The following is a 19,697-nucleotide window of genomic DNA, read 5'->3' as shown; positions in this document are numbered from 1 at the left end:
TATTTGACCAGTAAGCGACTTTCATACTTAAACAGATCATCAAAAATAGAAGTACTTTAAATGTACCATTTTATTATGAAAAACTCTGACCGGATACGCTTGTTCTGGCTAGCGGAGCACAGGTCTGTGCTGATGCCAGGCAGCTACCTGTCAACAACCTAGGAAAATCTGAAACTGAAGTCTGTGTGGCCCTTTATCGTCTTCCTCTGTCAGGTAAGGGCATTTAGTCGTTTCCTGAATGACAGGCGTGAGATTTCTTCAACTAAACGATCGAAGCTGCTCAGGGAGCCGGGTGGTGTTAGCATTGCCAATGTTAGTGAATGCATGGTTAGCTAATGCCTCGGTGTAACGTTACGTCGGCGAATAAAGTTGCTCCTGGCAGTAGAACTCCTCAGCTTAAATTAGTAATTACCAATAAGCATTTACGTTATATTCAGTAATACGTCTCAGAAATGTCACAGTGAAAACCCTATCTCTCCGAAAGGCTAGTGTTTGAAGTTGTCAACAAATCTCCTGCTGGCTAACCCCATGCTATCCTGACAGATAAATCTGTTAAGCTAACTTAGAGCTACAGTTGAGCTGCCTTAACGTTACAGACAACAGTGAACACGTCGCCTCTATGACAACTTTTAGTTACTGGTTGATACACAGCTTCAATTTAAATAATATTAAGGCATCTCTATTGTCTAGAATTGAAATGCATTTTCTCCTGTCAAAGGATATTTTCAAAGGCTGGCAAAGTAGGTTTAGTGATGCTTAACTTAGCAAAGTTAAGGATGGGATTTTCTGTTATGAAAGCTACACGGCGGTTCCTTGAAATAGCTAAGATTAAATCAACATGCATCTTCGGGCAGTTTTTAAAGGCCTGCACACTTCACTTTCTCACTCCAAGTTATAATTGCACGTTGGTGCAACACTGAAATGAGTTGCCCTTGCTAACATGACTATATACACAATAGGGATGGGAATCGCAGGGTAACTCACGATACCATACGCAATACGTGGCCCACGATCACGATAATATCACGATACAGCAATTCTGCGATAATTGATATATTGCAAGACAATCATATAATGATACATCACAATATCTGATTAACTGAAGAATACAAAATGCCCCTTAGAAGGTAAAGTCCAGAATTAATGTATTTATTCACTGCAATTGGGTGACAGTTTCACAGATTTTGACAGAAATTGAGATAAACACTGATGCGGTGACTCAAATTGGCAGGGAGATCTGTTAAGAGCGCTTAATTCGATATTTGGCACTAGCAATATGATAACTGTATGACACCAGTTGGGAAGACGATATTGTGATATCACAATATCACTTCTCAAAACTCTTTTATCGACTTGCTTTCATGTAATGTCATGTGTGATGTTTTTGTGTTTATTTGTTTTGTTTTATTTCTTCCTATTTAATTTATTTTCTTTTTATGGTCTGTTTCCTCTCTGCCGTGTTATTACATGTTTACATCTTTTGTCCTACTGCCTTACCTTCAGATAGACTAACTTTGTATTTATATTTATTATTATTAATAATACACAATGTTGTACACTGAAGGAGGTAATAATAAATATGATTACCTGTTAGTGGGACTATTACACAGTTCAAGTTGTTTTAATCAGAGTTCACAGTTCATGCATGTTGATTAGCCCTACTCCATACCAGTCATTATGAAAATTCACCTGAAATATCAAGCTAAGCTTTTATTGTGGTCTTCAATAACTTAATAGGATCACTGCAATAGTTTAATGTCTCCAGATACCTAACAATATCATACATACCTGGCCTCCTAAATCCATACTTGCCATTGTATGTAAAGCCACACTATATTTTCCACTGACAGTAGCAACCTAATAGCCTAATCACTCTCTAAGTAGGTTACCTGAATAGAGTGTCCCATGCTCACATCCGATGTCACCGGTTCCAGGTCCTTTGGTTGCAGCCAAACAAGGCTGCAGTGTTATGGATAAACCATGAAGGCCCAATTACAAGTCACTGGTGAGTTGTTGTTAAAGAATGTGTTTTCATGTTTTTATATAATCACATATTAGACACAGGTTGGATAAATTGATAAATTTGATTATAGTTTGACTTTGGATATAGAAAGCTAAAGGCTTTGGGTTGTTATCTACCTGTAGTCCCTCTGAGGCCACATGAAGTGGTGGTTTATACCCATCTGTTAAGGGTATTAGCAATTTATGGCACTTTTGAAAAACTTTGATCAAATCTACTGAACGTTACATTATCAGCAATTTGGTTTGGTGTCTTCTCCTTTCTAGTGCTTTCAGCCAAGCTGAAGGAAAACAAAAAGAACTGGTTCGGTCCCAGTCCGTATGTGGAGGTAGCTGTGGATGGCCAGTCAAAGAGGACTGAAAAGTGCAACAACACACACAGTCCCAAATGGAAGCAGGCTCTCACAGTGTGAGTACAACACTTCTGTTGGTAAAAGGGGAGGTAGCAGTTTAACAAATAACTGATTCATTATTGGAGGATGTGCTTGTTGATGATAGAAATAATTTTACTTTGATCTAAATTATGTCAACATGAAACAGTGTGGACATTAGCATCTTGGTTTTAGTTGTATGTGTAGGTGTGGACGTTATGTTTGTTGTCTACATACTAGATGTCTAAGAACCAGGTCAATTTTTACATTAAGTTTCTCAGCAATTTGGTGATTCTATTAACAAGAGTAAGATGAATAGCTAAATGGTATTTTTATGAATATGAATGAAAAAAGCAGGTGAGATGTCAATGCACCTAACAACGACTGCTTTACCAAGGTTGTTTTGCCATTGAAATTGTTGCTGTTACATAATTGCAGTTATTTGTATGTACTTAAAACATTAGATCACAGCAAAATAAGACAAGGGTTTAAGAAGAGCCAGACACCACCACAAACATTTAGTAGATCTTGAGTAATAAGAAGGATATTTTTTTTTAAAGTAACTGCAGATGTTACAGAAATGTCTTTAAAGGAGCAGTTCACCCCTGGTAAAAGCCAGTTTAGCGAGCTCCCTAGCCTCCGCAAGACTACGTAAAATGCGTCATCTGGCGGAGGTTTTCCAGGGCCCTTTGGAGAAGTGGATAGCGTCCTCCAAAGGCCTAATGGCATTATCATCCCATAATAGCATGATAGGACTGAGGTTGAAAATCGGAGAACTGGCACTTAAATAAATGAATGAATAATATAACAGAAACAAAACCGATGTGAAAACAGAGGTTAAGAGTCCACACACTTAAAAAGTTGCCCGTAACTCAACTTAATTAAAAATATGAATAGCAAAAACTTTCTCTCAGCCGATGAGTCTTCTTTGAATCCTTTCAGTATGAATGTGGATCATCCTTAATCTTTTTCTCTGTAGTTCATTTTCTTTTAAATGTCTGCAGAATTGTGACTCCGGTCAGCAAGTTGATCTTCCGTGTTTGGAGCCACCAGACGCTGAAAGCAGACATCCTTCTGGGAATGGCCACACTGGAGATCAGTGAGACCCTCAAGGCTAACGACTTAAAATGTGAGTCCACCCAACTTTCCTTATCCTAAGTGGTCTTTTCATTTACTTTTTATCTTAATTAAATCCCTTACTTTATACTCTCATATCAATTTAATGCCCTAAGACAGCTTTGATCTTTAATAGTTCAAGGATGATTGGAAGAGTTTGCTTACACATATTTAACATTTAGATGCAGGAGATAACATTTCAAGTTTCTGGGGGCAGATTCCCACAGAATACTGTGAGGTATTCAGGACAAAACTCCTATCACATAATTTATTTATTAAAGAATAATACAAGAGCTTGAACCCCTTTTGGCACACACTGTCAGCACTGAAAACACTTGTGTAAAAATGTTTGTTAGGAGAATGTTTTACTGGACTTTAACACCAACATGCACTCTACTCGGTTCCCCTTTCCCTGGGACACATGCTTGACCTCAGCATATGACCCTGTGCTTGCTCAGAGTGTGTTTTCAGCCTAACACAATAGCTCCTCTCAGACCTGGTCAGCACAAGCAAAGCACCATGTGACATAAAAGACTGGTCCATGTTCTATATAGCTGCTCTAAAAACTTTGCCAGCCGCCCTGGAGGCCATGGTGGTTGTTACACTCCATGTGACTGAGCCGACAGAGTGGCTGACACGGCCATCTCCAGAGCCCCGAACTCTTACAAGCAGGGCTAAAAACAGTAACACCATGAGAATGAGATGATTATGAAGGACCAGTAATGTGGGGTCTGAAAGGAAGATGTGATCAAATTTACTCTCAGAATTCTTATGCTGTTGTGCTCTTCTCTGTCTTCTTTTTGTTTTGTCTTTTTGTTGCACTCTGTGCCCTGACCAGTATGTGAGGTGGTGAAGACACTACAGCTGTGCTCTGACAGAGACCCCAGGGATATTGTAGGCGATCTGTCCGTCTGTCTGGATGGCATGCAGGTAGACCCAGAAACCTTTGCAACAGCAGAGAGAGAACATGGTAAGCAGCCACAGATCAGTACAAATATTCTGTTTATGTTAAATAACAGATATCAGCTGATATATCAGTGTAGTAATTGTAATTTTCACAGGGCTATCGTTCTTTAGTATTGATAAAATGCTAAGCTGTATTGTTGCAGTAACGTCCCAATTTGATTTTGCATACCTAATGTCACCTGTCCTCTTTTTCTCTGGGATTCAGCCTCTGTTCCAAATGGAAATGCGAGAAGAAATGGAGACACTGGAAACAGGTTTAGTAAAGTTTTCTTTATAGGCCTATACATGCGTTTTGTTTAGGTTAGCTGTTTCTTAAAGGGGCCATATCTTTTAAATGGATATAATATGGGTTGTTTTCGCTGAAATCGCCAACCGTCGTTCACCGTCATGCACCGTTGTTCACCGTCATTCACCGTCATTCACCGTCATTCACCTCAGGCTGCCTTCTTGCACTAGCTTGTAGTCAAGTCGTTTTCAACTTACCAGTCCGATACCTCCTGGTGATTCTGGCTTGTACATATAAGGCCGAATAACCGATCCTAGAGCAGCAATGTTTTCTACAACTTTGGAGTGACAGTGCAGTGCGGCCGTTCCCCCACGTGGGATGGCACACGTGGTCAGCCAATCGTGGCTAAGGTCTGACTTTTGAATGGCAAAATGGCTTTTTCGTTTCCGGAGTAAGGAGAGGAAAAATAATTGGATTAAAACTTCATCATTCAAAAACACATTTGAATAATAGAAAATTGATTGCATAGCTAAAATATGTCCCCTTTAAGGTACAGGCATGTATCCATATGAAGTTTGTCTGTTTTCTCAAATTCTGTTTGTGTACCTGCAGTATAACTTATTACGTTTTGATCCCCAGGTCAAGCAGAGACACATCCCCCTCCAGTGACTCAGAGGAGTGGGTCATTGTACCTAATGGTAATGCTGTCAATGGTCAGGCTTCACCTTCCCGATCTCCAGGGGGCTCCAGCGCCTCGCGTCCTCCCAGACCCGCCCGACCTCCTCCTGCTACGCCACGCAGACCAGCAGCCTCACCAAGTAGGAAAAGCAGAAGACATCAAAGACTTTATACTCTATAACATAAGTTTACATACAGTTTGACATCACATTCTCACATACAATGGATTTCTTTCTTAAGTGTTGGGTGCACTGTTTGTAGTGATTGCAATGAAAGCAAATACACCTCTGCAAATTGATGCACAGCCTTTAAGGTTTCCTCTCCTCTCCTCTCCCCTCCCCAGCCTCTTCGAGCAGTTCCTCCCCCAGTGAGCTGAGTGAAGGTCCAGCTTCTGATGGCTCATCTCAGGCGTCGGCTAGTGGGTGTTCAAATCAGCAGGATGACTCAGGTGCAGGAGGAGGAGCAGCAGCTACAGCCGGTTCTTCACAGACAGCAAGTGGCCCAAAACCAGGGTCCTCTGCATCAACAGCTCTGGCCACAACAACACCCAGAATCACGCCTATGAGCAATGGCCCCTTACCACCAGGGTAAAGAAGCTTTGTTTTCGGCACTGTTATCAGGCATATTCAGCAGCTGCCTTGTTAATATTTACATATGTAGCATAAACACTTTTACGTATTATAAAGAATTGTGTTTGTCAGTGACAGACATCTGAATTCTTTTTGCAGGTGGGAGCAGAGGGTGGACCAGAATGGACGGATGTACTATGTGGATCACATTGAGAAAAGGACAACCTGGGACAGGCCTGAGCCCCTGCCTACAGGGTACCTAACGCTCTTTTATAGATTTACACTAAGAGTTATGCTGTTTGTGATGTATTTAAGGGGATTCATACAACTTGTATCTCATAAGGATGTCATGTAGCGCCTTCAGGCACATCCACCATTTGGCATACATTGTCTTTGGCCTACCTTCTCTTTAACCGCCGTTTGCTGTAGGTGGGAGCGCAGGGTGGATCCGATGGGTAGGGTGTACTATGTGGACCACATAACCCGGACAACGACGTGGCAACGCCCCACGCAGGAGTCTGTGCGTAACTATGAGGAGTGGCAGCACCAGCGCAGCCAGCTGCAGGGAGCCATGCAACAGTTTAACCAGAGGTTCATTTACGGGGTGAGAGCAGTCACTGTTTTACATACTGGATGTGTTACATTAACTGCACATGGAGTAAAGTTTGAACCAGAGTTATTTTTTATTAATAAAATTTTTTATTTTTATTTTTATTTAGTCTTTCTGTTTGGTTTTTGATTTCAGTTTAGTTTAAGTTAGTTTTACGAGTTCATGAGTCGTTTTATTTTTATTTTGAGATATTGACTAGTTTTAGTCAATGACTGTATATATAGATGGACGACGCATCTCCATCTGCTCCCATTGTACGAAAGTGATGCCAAAATAGCTATAACTTAGAACTAACTATAATGACAGAAACCATGTTTGAGAAAACATTTATTTGGCGTTTATTTTGTACCACCTGTTAACATGGAGGAGACGGGCTTTATGAGCTATACTGCAGCCAGTCAGCAGGGGGCGATAGAGAGGGTTTTGGCTTCACTTTTAGGGAGCTGTCATGCCGTCCATCTTTTTATAGAGTCTATGGGTTTAGTTTAGTTGTTATTTAGTTTTAGTTTTAAGACCTTGATTTAAAGAAGCTGAAAAACTGTGTCATCTTCATTCTAGTTTTAGTTTGTGTTGCACTGTTCATTGTACTTTTTATTTAGTTTTCGTTTTTTTTGAAAACTCGTTTTTATTTTTATTTCAGTTCATGAAATCATTTTTTTCACTGCTGGTTTTAATCTTAGTTCTCGTTAACTATAATAACCCTGGTTTGAACATTTATTTGCTTTCTTTTACCTGAAAATCCCATCAGGTCGTGTTTGACCTAAATTATTCTGTTTTGAACAATAAGTTATATCTAACATGGTAAAAAAAAAATTGCTTACCTTGTTAAAAATCTTCACTTTTGCTTTATTCTCTTTACTTCATAAAAAAAATCCAGAATCTGTGAATACGCAAATATTGTTAATTTAAAATATACTTTAAATGCTGCACACAAGATGTTGAACACTTGACCAAAAAGTCCATTCTCTGTATGAACACTGTAGGTTTACATTTGCAACACTGCACATGTGTGTGTTAGATACTGGCTATGAAGGCCTTTCAAGCTGGTTTTTATGTCACAAATTGATTTTAAAAACATAAAATGAAGCCAAAACCGCCTTTAAGGAACACTATTGTTTTTGTAATTTGTTCTCCAAATTCCCATGTGACATAAATGCTGCTTCTCATGCTTTATGAAGTCTAATTTCACTCTGAAATGTTCTCAAATGAGGCTGTGCATGACTCTGTAGTATCCTAATAAAGGTTAGCCATTGTTTGCAAATTTTAGGTCACATAGAGAGGAACTTTAAAATGTAAACAAAGAGTAAGAACAGACATAACAATGCTTTAAGTTTAATAACATTAGCCTCACTATAATTTTAAACCAAAGATCAGGTTTGTTCCTAAACGAGGTGTGACTATGACAGTTCTATAAACTTCATCAATATGTGTTCTTGTTTTTCTCTCTGTGCTTCAGCTCCAGGACCAGTTAGCAGCCACAGCCAATAAAGAGTTTGACCCGCTGGGACCTCTGCCACATGGTTGGGGTAAATATCACTGAGCATTCACTGAGCTGTAGTTACTGAAATGAAAAAAACAAACTAGGCTGTGTTGTTAGTTGAAATGCATGTGAAATAATCCTGACTTATATATAAAACAATATTTCTTGTTTTGTACGCAGAGAAAAGAACAGACACAAACGGTAGGGTGTATTTTGTTCATCACCCAACTCGGACGACACAGTGGGAGGACCCCAGAACGCAAGGGTGAGTGTGTGCCTCTCAGTTTTACCGAGTACGTGTGATTCTCTCTTACTTAGCTGTAATTTCCTCTTATTGTCTGTAAGAGGCGCTGATGTGTCAGAAACCTCCTCGGACACTTGTCAGAGCGGGGAATCATTCCACTGGTGGTAGACGTAAAGTAAAGACAAAGGCCACGTATTTGTCCCATCTTTCAGGTTTAGGAATAAATTGAATAAACAACCTTATTAAAGAAGTATTTTTTCATATATGCTCCAGGACACAGCAAAGCTATAGAACTGTTATAATGAAATGCACGTTTGAACAAAATTATGTTTAAGTTGTGGAGGTACATAAAGCAGAAAGATTATCATAACTAAAATCTTTCTCACATGTAGTAATTGGATTAAACGTGATTGTTTGTTGTTGGGCTTATAGCTCAAACTGAGCGTCACACTGAATCATAAGTAAGCTGCTACAAACCAGGAAGTTGTGCGCGCAAAAAAAATCATCCGATGAAACACGGTTTACTTTCACTAGCTAATGACTAGAATCACTGTGGAGGAAATTATCCAATTGACCTATAAAATTAAAATGTAATTTGGGAATGACACACTTTTGTGCGCTGTATACTAAACAGACTACAGACTACACAAGCTTTTGAATTATTTTAATAAATATATTTATATGAGTCTGAAGATATGTCTGATATTAGTCTAATAGCTTGAGACCGGGTAATCGTTTAATGTTTTCATATAAGAATATTGTTATGTTTCCTGTTTTGATCTAGACAGAAATCCTTGAAGCTCCTGTTCGTGTATCTTGTTACATTTTTACATTTTCTCTTGTAATTAAATCCCTAAAAGTCGGTCACAATTTTCATTTTCATTTATTCTTTATTTTGTTAAAGTTGTAATATCAAAAAATCTCACTTTCGTTCTCTTTGGCGGCACCTTTGGCGATAAACGGTAACTGTGGGAGCACCCTTTCCAGATATCCAGACAGTGCTGCATGTGTGACGTCCACGGTTGGCTCCGGTTGTAACTCTTGATTTTCCTGGCTGACGGTCGCTTTCCTTTTCAGACTGTTTGCTTCATCTGAGCGTCGAGTTTGTTTCTTGTTCTTTGGATTTTCACTTCTTGTTGAAGTTGTATCTGTAGTCATCCATCTTCTCTTTGTTTGTTCAGCCATAGTAGATTACTGTTTACTCGCAACACTTGCAGAGAGCGGAAAAGCAGCCGCTTAGCTCTGCCTACCCTCTCTGGCAGACCAACCACTGCTGGCTGATGGAAAACGCGTCACTAACTAGTCGCCACAGACACCCAGTCCATAATAATACTATATACTGCCAATGCAAAGGCTTCCATCAGTGGGCCAGAGGCTCAGTCACCATTGTGTTACCTCATTCGGTGATAGATACTGACTTAACAGGCATTTCTTTAAATAAAAATCTTTGAGATTTTCATTTTAAACAATTGTTTTGCTTTGTTCAGGCTGCTGAATGATAAGCCCCTACCAGAGGGCTGGGAGATGAGGTTCACTGTGGATGGTATTCCCTACTTTGTCGACCACAACAGGCGAACCACGACTTACATTGATCCTCGCACAGGGAAATCCTCACTGTAAGTTCCTTTTCTGATGTTTTAGCATCAACGTGTTTAAGTGAAATACACTTCTTAATGCAGCATTAAATTTGTTTTAATCTGCAATTGATTCATGTCAGATAGCCATCATTACAATCCCTCAGTGGCCTTAAAATCCCTGAACAGCTTACTGTGAGACAACAGCAGAATAATTAAAGTTATGGCTGGAATAAAGAGAAGCGCATGTGCACACATTGACTAAATGTAAAACTGTTGTTTTCGTCTGTTCCGCAGTGAGAATGGGCCTCAGATAACGTACGTCAGGGACTTCAAAGCCAAAGTACAATACTTCAGATTCTGGTGTCAGGTATGTGATGCACAACAGGTGAAATGTTTTGTTATCTCACAAGATAAACTCAAGTAGTAGCTTTATCCACACTGTCCTTCTGTGAGCACTCACACATCTTGTACTTGAATATGCAAAGATAAAAGTTAAAATGTAGATATTTGTCCCTCTCAGCAATTGTCCATGCCTCAGCACATCAAGATCACCGTCTCCAGGAAAACATTGTTTGAGGACTCATTCCAACAGGTGTTTACTATAACATACTGTCCATTTTTTAATCTCAGAGTATTGTCAGGTAATTGTTCGAGGTGTGTGACTGTTCTTTGTCTGCAATTAAAGATAATGAGCTTCCACCCTCAAGATCTGCGGCGGAGACTGTGGATCATATTCCCTGGGGAGGAAGGCTTGGACTACGGAGGTGTGGCCAGGTAATTTCACTTGATTTTATTTATGCAAATCTGTGTCATTGTAGGCGTAGGTGTGTTTAGTTCTCAATCGTAGCGCATCACCCTCGCCTCATACAACAGAAAAACCTGTCTCTGAACCGGTGTGATCACTCCCAATGATTGTTTGTTTTTTCTCTCCTTTGTACTTAATTTCTAGGGAATGGTTCTTCTTGCTCTCTCATGAGGTTCTGAACCCCATGTACTGTTTGTTCGAGTACGCGGGCAAGGACAACTATTGTCTGCAGATCAACCCTGCCTCTTACATCAACCCTGATCACCTCAAGTACTTCAAGTTCATAGGACGCTTCATTGCCATGGTACTTGCACTAATGCGTCAACAAAATTACAAAGTGTGGTATCGGTTGTTTTGACTCAAGGTGATGGCGTGATTACTTTGGCCAACAAGACTGAACATGTTTGTGTTGCAAAAAGCACCATGATGATGCTCTTTTATACTTTTAGGTATTTTCCTGTTTTGTATCTGGCTGGCATGTGTTCACCAAACTCCTTTCTTTCTTCCTTCTAGGCCTTGTTCCATGGCAAATTCATCGACACAGGCTTCTCCCTCCCCTTCTACAAGCGCATCCTGAACAAACCTCTGGCTCTCAAAGACCTGGAGTCCATAGATCCAGAGTTTTACAACTCCCTCATCTGGATCAAGTAGGTCTGGGGATACACACCTTTAATGTGTGTCATGCTTGGTGGGTAACTGATGGATAGGGTTTCTCATGATTGGTTAGTAAGGCTAGACTGTTTATGCTATTTTAAAAGGCAAGAAAGGGAAGAAGTGTATTTCTAGTTTTGTCTAAATGTTCCTTTAAAGGAGCAGTCCGCCCCTGGAAAAAGCCCCTGTCAGTCAAAGCTGGTGTTCTCTGTAATTGATAGAAGCAATAATATTTGAAATTGGCGCCATCGCTGTGGAGAAAGTCGTACAAACAGCTCGTGGTTAGGCCCATTCTACATTCCTACAACACCCAGCATGCAATGCGCGCCTCGGTCTGAAAGGAACGGCCCAGCGAGAGATGCTGGAGTGAAACACTACCGTTTTCCAGTCAAGGATGTTGATCGCTGCAGGCAATGCATCAGAGCGGTACAGAATCAGAAATAGGTTGAAAATCGGCGAACTGGCCCTTTAAGGCTTTTCTCTTTATCTATATATATACTTGTTTGTAATTTGCATATGAGCATTACTTTGCACATTAAGCAGACTGAACTTCCTTTCACACATTCACTCCTGACATCTTCCTGAAAACTTCAGGACCGTCTTCCCCTGACATTTTTTAGCTGCCCTTTCACACCTGTACCTCACAGCAGGAGATTTTTCCTTGTCGGAAACACACAGAAGTCCGCTGGTACGTCCCTCCTGTTAATGCATTGATTGAGATGCAACGTCTTTGTTTAAACATGGACCTTCTTTTTCTGTTTTAAAATACTTAGTGTCGGTCTCATTAGTCGGTTTTGATCGTTTCAACATGCGACATCTGTAACGATGAGCCTCCTTCATGCGCGGCTCCTTTACTGCTGTGATAACAAGATTGCGGGATCGTTATTTTAGCAACCTTGTAAATCGTACAGCTTATTTTAAACTTCAACAGAACAAAAACATACAGGGAGAGAGAAACAGAAAGAGTGTGTGCAGTTAGAGCAGGTGAAGGTGTGTGGGGAGAAATAACTGAAGAGAAGCAGGGTGAGAAGGTTAAAGTAGTTTAGTAACAAACACTAACATAGTGGAGAAGAATTAAGTTATAAGGGTGAGGTAATGTTTGCTGCAATACCGAATCTTGCTGACATACAAATAGAATCGACTTCATTTCTAAAGCTGTACATTTTTAAGAGTGTTCACAAAGTCTTATCCAATCGTTGTATTCATGATTCCTCCCTGTGCAGGGGCCCTAATGTTCCAGGATTGTTTTGTTAACTGTGTTAATTACTATAATTACTATCTCTCCTGCAGGGATAATAACATCGAGGAGTGTGGCCTGGAGATGTTCTTCTCAGTTGACAAAGAGATCCTGGGGGAGGTCACCACCCACGAGCTGAAACCAGATGGAGGGAACGTCCAAGTGACGGAGGAAAATAAGGAGGAATACATCAGGTACAGCTGCGTCCTCTGCTGCTTCTCATCTCATATCTGTCTTCAACCACCAAAATGATTTTCCTCCAGCAAACTTTGTAATTTAGTTATTAATTTAGTAATTTTAGTAGTAATTATCCTGTGAGGTATAGAGAACAGCATATACATTTTATTTACACAGCAGTAGAATGACTGCATATAAAGCAGCATACGCTACTACTTAAGAAATTACAGGTACAACAGCTTTCTCAGTTTTTTAGCAGCTTTAATTCTTCACTATCATCGTTTTATTTCAGCGTGTTTCTTCTCGTATCTCTTCATGCAGGTTGGTGGCAGAGTGGAGACTGTCCAGAGGTGTGGAGGAGCAGACTCAAGCTTTCTTTGAGGGCTTCAATGAAGTTTTGCCCCAGCAGTACCTTCAGTACTTTGATGCTAAGGAATTAGAGGTACTGAAATACTTGAAATATTCTCTACAACTATAACTGCTGGACTTTAAAGGAACCCACGATACATACTGATGCTCACACGTTTAGTCTTCACAGATGTCTCATAAACACTGTGAAAACTACGAAACAAACATGACAATTTCAGACATTTAGCTTTAAATAACAATGAGACACCCTTATCTTCTTACCAATAAAGTTAAACAGTAAATTTACAAGTTAAAATAAGTTAATAGTTACTGTGTTCGCTTGTTAGACCAACAGAAAAGCAAAACAAAAGACAGACGGGATCAACAAGTTGTCGCTTCAACCCGCCACTTCTCTCGGTCTCTCTGGCGCTGCACCTGGTCTGCGTGCAGCATGGTCACATGACCAACAACATACATTATTAACCAGGACAAACACAACAAAGAAAATATAATAAAAAATATAATACCTTTGACATGACAAAATGACCGAAATAACAGTGAAATTAGATTCTTCATGACTGCAGCAAAGGTAAAATATTACAAATAATCATTAATGAGGAAAAAGGTATGCTAAGTAACTCTAAGTAGTTGTCATGGCAACGTGTGAGGTCAAAGCAGCGTCCGCTACAACAACCATTACTAAAACAGTGGGCTGTGTTATTAACTCCAAAAAGTTTAGACTCTGCAGGGAAAATCATTTGATGCTTAGTGTGTGTTATAAGCAGGATACATGTCTTGTTCCCTCTCTTGCCTGTAGGTGATGCTGTGTGGCATGCAGGAGATCGACCTGGTGGACTGGCAGAGAAACACAATCTATAGACACTACGCCCGAAGCAGCAAACAGATCCTCTGGTTCTGGCAGGTTGGTAGATAAAACTGCGTTTTCAGCTTTATTGTTCAGTCAGATAAGAAAAAAGAGATGCAAGATAAAAGCACAATTTGTTATTCATCCCTTTTCCCTTTGCCCTGCTTACTATTGCAGATTAATACTGCACAATAGCAGGGCAGTCGGATGTATTGCATCTCATGATTTCATTTTTCCTTGAACTTGTAACTGGAGTAAGTAATTTGTGATTGCATCATCCTTTGCTGTTGCTTCAGAGGCTGAGTTTTCACTGTGTAAAACTTTCTGTAATGAAAAGAAACACTTGGAAATATGAGACTATTATATTCTAAAATCCCTCCATGCTAATGCGGTTTACACGGGTTGCTCTGTTCACAGTTTGTGAAGGAGATGGACAACGAGAAGAGGATGAGACTGCTGCAGTTTGTCACAGGAACTTGTCGTCTCCCTGTGGGCGGCTTCGCTGACCTGATGGGTATGCAAACTTGACAGAAAAATGCCCACGCTGTATTTCACTTAAAAATGCACCGCTTGATTTAATTTTCTGTCTGCTTGATATTGATTAATACAGGAAGCAACGGCCCCCAAAAGTTCTGCATCGAGAAAGTTGGCAAGGAGAACTGGCTTCCACGAAGCCACACATGGTAAGACCAGTTATTCTGTTGCTGCTCCTCGGGCCTCAGGTATGTGATCAGATGTCCACATTTTAGTGGGATTATACTTTCATGACCAAACCCTGTTAGTCATTTCTTACTCAACCACACACCAGCCGTCCTTTATTGTGAGTCTTTATTTGAAAGTTATATAATCCTGTGTGGGAGTGCATTGTTGTAGTAAATTAAGTAATAAGGATTACAAAATGTTTATTCAGCAGATTCTCTTCTGCAGCATCACATCAAACTGGTGAAGCAGTTCAATAAGGCTACGCTCGCAGTGATACACTTTGATTTTAAAACAGCAAAGGAAACGACCTCTGTCCTGATGAGCATTTTTACAGCGTTTTAGTGATAATCTCCCTGCATACTACCGTCCTGAAGACGCCTATTACATAACCTTTTTCATGACCATTCAAGAACACTGGGCATGCTCGTGCCGGTCTAAAGTGGGAGCTCTTTTTGTAAGCTGTGTTTTGGTTGCTTAGTGGCTGAAAAAACTAGGAACAAATCAGCAATTGCATAAAGAACAACCAGTTCTTATTTGTTTGAAAAGATGACCAACTGTGACTGTTGCAAGTAGCTTCAACAGTAAAACATGTTGTGACTTATACGATCCAATCGGCAAGCAAATGTGTGAAACTGGAATCCAGTTTCAGTCAAAAAAGTGATCTAAAATTCTTTGTGTGATGAAAAACACAATAATTAAAATATTTTTTTTGCTATAATGTGTTAATGCAAACAATGAAAAATGTCAGAGATCAACATTAAAGTAATACATTTTCATTTAAATAAATGTAAAGGCTCTATCATCGAATGAGGTAACACAATGGTGACTGAGCCTCTGGCCCACTGATGAAAGCCTTTGCATACAGCATTATAGACTGGGTGTCTGTAGCAACTTTCACAGAAAAAATCACAAGCAGCGCCCAGTTAGTGACGTGTTTTCCATCAGCCAGCAGTGGTTGGTCTGCCAGAGAGGGTAGGCGGAGCTAAGCGGCTGCTTTTCCGCTCTCTGCCGGTGTTGCGAGTAAACAGTAATCTACTATGGCTGAACAAACAAAGAAAAGATGGATGACTACAGATACAACTTCAACAAGAAGTGAAAATCCAAAGAAGAAGAAACAAACTCGACGCTCAGATGAAGCAAACAGTCTGAAAAGGAAAGCGACCGTTACAACCAGAGCCAACCGTAGACGTCTGGTTAAATTGGGAAGTGTGCTCCCGCAATTACCCTTTATTGCCAAAGGTGCCGCCAGAGAGAACAAAACTGAAATCCTTGAGATTGAATCTTTAAATCAAACTTACATTTCTTTGAATACTTATCGAGTTTTTCTCTTTTTTTTCATGTAGCTTTAATCGTCTGGACCTCCCTCCTTACAAGAGCTACGAGCAGCTGAAGGAGAAGCTCATGTTCGCCATAGAAGAGACAGAAGGTTTTGGGCAGGAGTAACGTAACAGGAGCAGGAGCTGCAGCGTGGGATGGAGGAGCAATACCCATTTCAGACACAAGCACTTTTTACCAGACTCTCCTTGCAGCCAGGAGCTGCTTATAAACTGGTAGATTTTCTTACAAGTCTTTGGTTTCTTTCACATACACAGTAACAGCTGTGACTCCTCCTCACCTGTATGCCCCGTCCCACCCTAAGCAAGCACTCAGCCCTGCTAAGCCCACGATCAGACGATTCAGGCAGAAGCGACGCCTCTCACACCCTGTCATGTCTGCACTCGCTTTACGTTGCGTATGTGCAGTTTCTATACGTGCATCTGTGAATCTGTGCATTAGTAACTTCTTAAGAGCCGCCTTGTCGGGTCCATGCACTAAAACTAATCATTTCAAAAGAAAAAAAACATATTTGTGCAGTTTGAACTGAAAGAAAAGGTTCATATCTAAAAACAACATCAAGGCACAAATATGGTTTTGGAGTCTTTCAGACTTTTTTTTCCTTCGTTAAAGGATGGATGGATTTTTTTTTTCTTAACAGCTGACTGACTGGACTGACTCCTGTAGCACATATATGGTTTCTTTAATAACTTTGATAACTACGATCATGCTAATTGAAATTCTTCTTATTTTGACAGTTTGATTTCTTAATTTTATAATGAGCTGAAATGTTGAACTTTGCACATAGTAACGTGAGCAGTAAGACGGTCGTGATTGTTCTTAAGAGAGGTTGTATTTTTTATGTGCAATAGTTTTGTAGAAAACATTTTTTCCAACGATAGAGCCAAACAGTGATTTGTTTGATCATTTTGTAATGTAATTTGGTGAGTTTCAGCATTTACTGTTGATTTAAATTGTCAATATGAAGTAGAAAACATTTGCATATCTGCAAGTACAGTACAGCTGATTTGGTTTTTATTGGATCTGAAAATTTGGCCTTCCCAAAAAGCTCTGTGCTGTTTATAATCTCAACCCTATTGGCCATGGAGGGAACTCTGATTTGTTACTAATGAAGTGGGAGCATTGGGGCGTGTTATGTAATAGAGATGATGTGTTGAAAAGTTGCCTCTTCCCACTGAACGGTAGCCCTGTCTCTGGTAGATATCCAGAATTAGTATTAACCTTGATCAATTCTGAAGACATGGCATCCTATCTGTTAATGATGTGTTAAGTGACTAATGAAGTTTATGTACATATACTTACAGTAGAACATGTGTTTAATATCCTAATACATTTAGTTCATCAAAATGTGGACCCCTTTGATTTGTAGGCATAAGCTGATAATTAGGATTTGAATTAATGTTATATATAGAAATTACCCTAGTTTTATAGGGTGTTAGGTATTCAGATTTGTACAGTACTAGTGTATTTCTTTTCTTTACAAAAATAGCTCCGCTAACCGCAAACTCTAAGTTTTATTTTAGTATCAGGTAGAGTATCACTTCAAGAAAAAACACTAGGGAACCTATCTACCAAAGGATTATATTGAGTTATGTTTTGTAAACCATTTAAATTAAATGGGAGTCATCGGGTGTAATCGGTTCTTAAACCCCCTAAATGATTACACACTTCAGTTGATCGCTTTTAAGTTGTCTTTTTAATATTTAAGTGGCTAACACTATGAGGTAAAAACAGTTTTTAAATACTTAATTTGAACACTACAAACTGAAACTTTTAATGACTAGAAACTGTCCAAATATTGAGCTGTGTAGTCTGTGTTTAGGCAGTGTGGTGTAATTACGTGCAGTTAAAAATTCAGTTTGAGCAAGTTCCCTTTAATGAATTTGCCCATGAGGCTTTGTGTCATTATGTCACTGCTTCTACAGAAAAAAAAAATGCTGGTTGTCGTCAATCTTCCCTTCACTAGCTCGACAGGCGTGTGAGTCAATACCAGCTACTGCTCATTTCATACTAAATCATGTAAGATGTTTCACAACCGTTCACACTTTTGCCCAGACTGACAGTAATTCAACTCATGCAGAGACTTGTGCAGACTTGTGAAGAGATTATTGTAAAATAAAACACAAAAAAAGCCTTAATTAAAAAAAAAAAGGTTTTGTGATTATAATGTGGACTGTTGAATATTTTAACAGATAACTTCTAATATAGCACCTTTACACTCCAAACTGGTTGAATTAACCACTTCACTGTTTAATCACTGCTGTGTTCCAGATCATGGGGCAGTTAAATGTATAGAAATATGCAAAATAGTGTTTAGTTGTATTGATTGAACTGTAAATCATGTTGATAGTGTAATCACTGTTTTTTGAGGCTCTAACTTTTTTGATAAGTCGAAGTCAGTGGTTGAATACTATTTATTTTGAGGATTGGTTTCATGTAACAATGAACTGGATTGATTGAAAATAAAAAAAAAACAATAATAAATTGATGAAAACACTGGGCTCCTGCAGGACATGTGTGAACTGTTAATTTATTACTACCACAACATTTGTTTACAATATCGCACACACAATTCCTTATTTTTGTTTATTTATTTAAGATAATTATATGACAGCAATTGTTCTGCATATTATAAAATGTAATGTATATTATAATATATGAAACACAGGTTAACATTTCCACCATTGTTGTAAAGGTGAACTAATAATAATGCTCTTCTTTGTAGTTACACATTCAGGATCCACCTGAACAAATATTGCTGTTGGCCCATCCTTAATTATTACATTTTTTATACCAAGCCCACATTGCATTGTAATTAAAAGCAGGTGAGTGTGTGTTTAACATTTGAAAACTGACTTGACAGTATTGTTACAAAATAAAATGCATAACTTGAATGCAGGGGTTGCTAATAGCTGCAAAAGGGTAACGAGAGACTTCTCATCGGTATAGATATTATCTTTTTAATCACACTATCTTTTAAACAATTCTGAGAAATTGTGCCTCTTGTCTTATCTTGTCCTGCAGAATATTACCAAACACTGATCAGAAATTTTGTATTTCCACTGAAATGTGTCATTTAATCTTTCTTCACTCTACGTCAGACACCCACTTTCCTGTCGTTATGTAACAGGTATTAGCTACTGTTAATGACTCCTGTAATGTATGCAATATTATGTATCGAAATCAGGTTTGCAGCCTGCCTGATCGGGCCATTACTGCACAGTAAATCAGAATCAGCTTTACTGGCAACATATGTGTGCATACATGGCATTTGACTCCGGTTTAACTTCGCTCTCTGTGTACAAGCATTAACATTAAATATTAAACAAAAAAACAACAAGCCAACTGTAGACAGTACATGTTAAACATTAAACTAATATGTACATGCTACGAGAGACAATAGTGCAAAGGATGCTGAAATAATATTTTTTTTAAATGATGTTACAGATGGGTTCATTTAAATGAGGTGGACAGTTTACCAGTATTTCCAGTAAAAACAGTGCATAGAGTCATGTCAGATGAGGGATGATTAAAAGGTGTGTCCTTACAATGAGGTGAACAATCTTATTTACAGGTACAGTGGATGGTGATTTGTTTGTTCTGACGCTCTGGGACTGTTGCGTGTTCATCTGAGTGACAGCCTGTGGGAAGAAACTGTTTTTGTAACTGTAAATTATACTACTGGAACATTTTGGTTGTTCAATCTCATCCTGACTCGTTC

The 19,697-nt window shown here is 39.2% G+C and overlaps 1 protein-coding gene across 2 annotated transcripts; it reads left to right on the top strand.

Moving 5' to 3' along the window:
• Positions 1–136: 136 nt before the first annotated feature.
• On the top strand, positions 137–18,477 carry itcha (itchy E3 ubiquitin protein ligase a). 2 transcript variants are annotated; one of them, XM_069678141.1, is made up of 24 exons: positions 137–213; positions 1,935–2,005; positions 2,287–2,428; positions 3,395–3,519; positions 4,345–4,476; positions 4,678–4,726; positions 5,338–5,516; positions 5,720–5,963; positions 6,105–6,200; positions 6,375–6,549; positions 8,012–8,081; positions 8,216–8,300; positions 9,767–9,895; positions 10,151–10,223; positions 10,377–10,448; positions 10,542–10,630; positions 10,806–10,965; positions 11,175–11,308; positions 12,603–12,743; positions 13,048–13,168; positions 13,892–13,996; positions 14,357–14,453; positions 14,550–14,622; positions 15,985–18,477. In XM_069678141.1, exons 2-24 carry the CDS (start codon positions 1,981–1,983, stop codon positions 16,082–16,084), a joined length of 2,616 nt encoding a protein of 871 aa, XP_069534242.1. In that variant the 5' UTR covers positions 137–213; positions 1,935–1,980; the 3' UTR covers positions 16,085–18,477. The 2 variants fall into 2 exon arrangements, with proteins under 2 accessions (XP_069534242.1, XP_069534240.1); XM_069678139.1 differs by having other exon boundaries at positions 169–213; positions 1,885–2,005.
• Positions 18,478–19,697: the final 1,220 nt, after the last annotated feature.

The sequence above is a fragment of the Semicossyphus pulcher genome, unplaced genomic scaffold (genome assembly GCF_022749685.1).
Source record: "Semicossyphus pulcher isolate SPU_LCO1_2020_fin unplaced genomic scaffold, fSemPul1.0.p SCAF_3, whole genome shotgun sequence".
NCBI lineage: Eukaryota > Metazoa > Chordata > Actinopteri > Labriformes > Labridae > Semicossyphus > Semicossyphus pulcher.
Note: the sequence above shows the minus strand (reverse complement) of the source record. Positions and strands in the feature narration are given on the sequence as shown.

What these genes read in the sequence shown, in the direction of transcription:
- itcha (XM_069678141.1), top strand. Translation starts at nt 1,981, where the DNA reads ATGAAGGCCCAATTACAAGTCACTG. An exon ending in ACCTCTGCCACATGGTTGGG is followed by an intron (nt 8,082 to 8,215) that starts GTAAATATCACT and finishes TTTTGTACGCAG; the next exon opens with AGAAAAGAACAGACACAAAC. An exon ending in TTGATGCTAAGGAATTAGAG is followed by an intron (nt 13,169 to 13,891) that starts GTACTGAAATAC and finishes TCTTGCCTGTAG; the next exon opens with GTGATGCTGTGTGGCATGCA.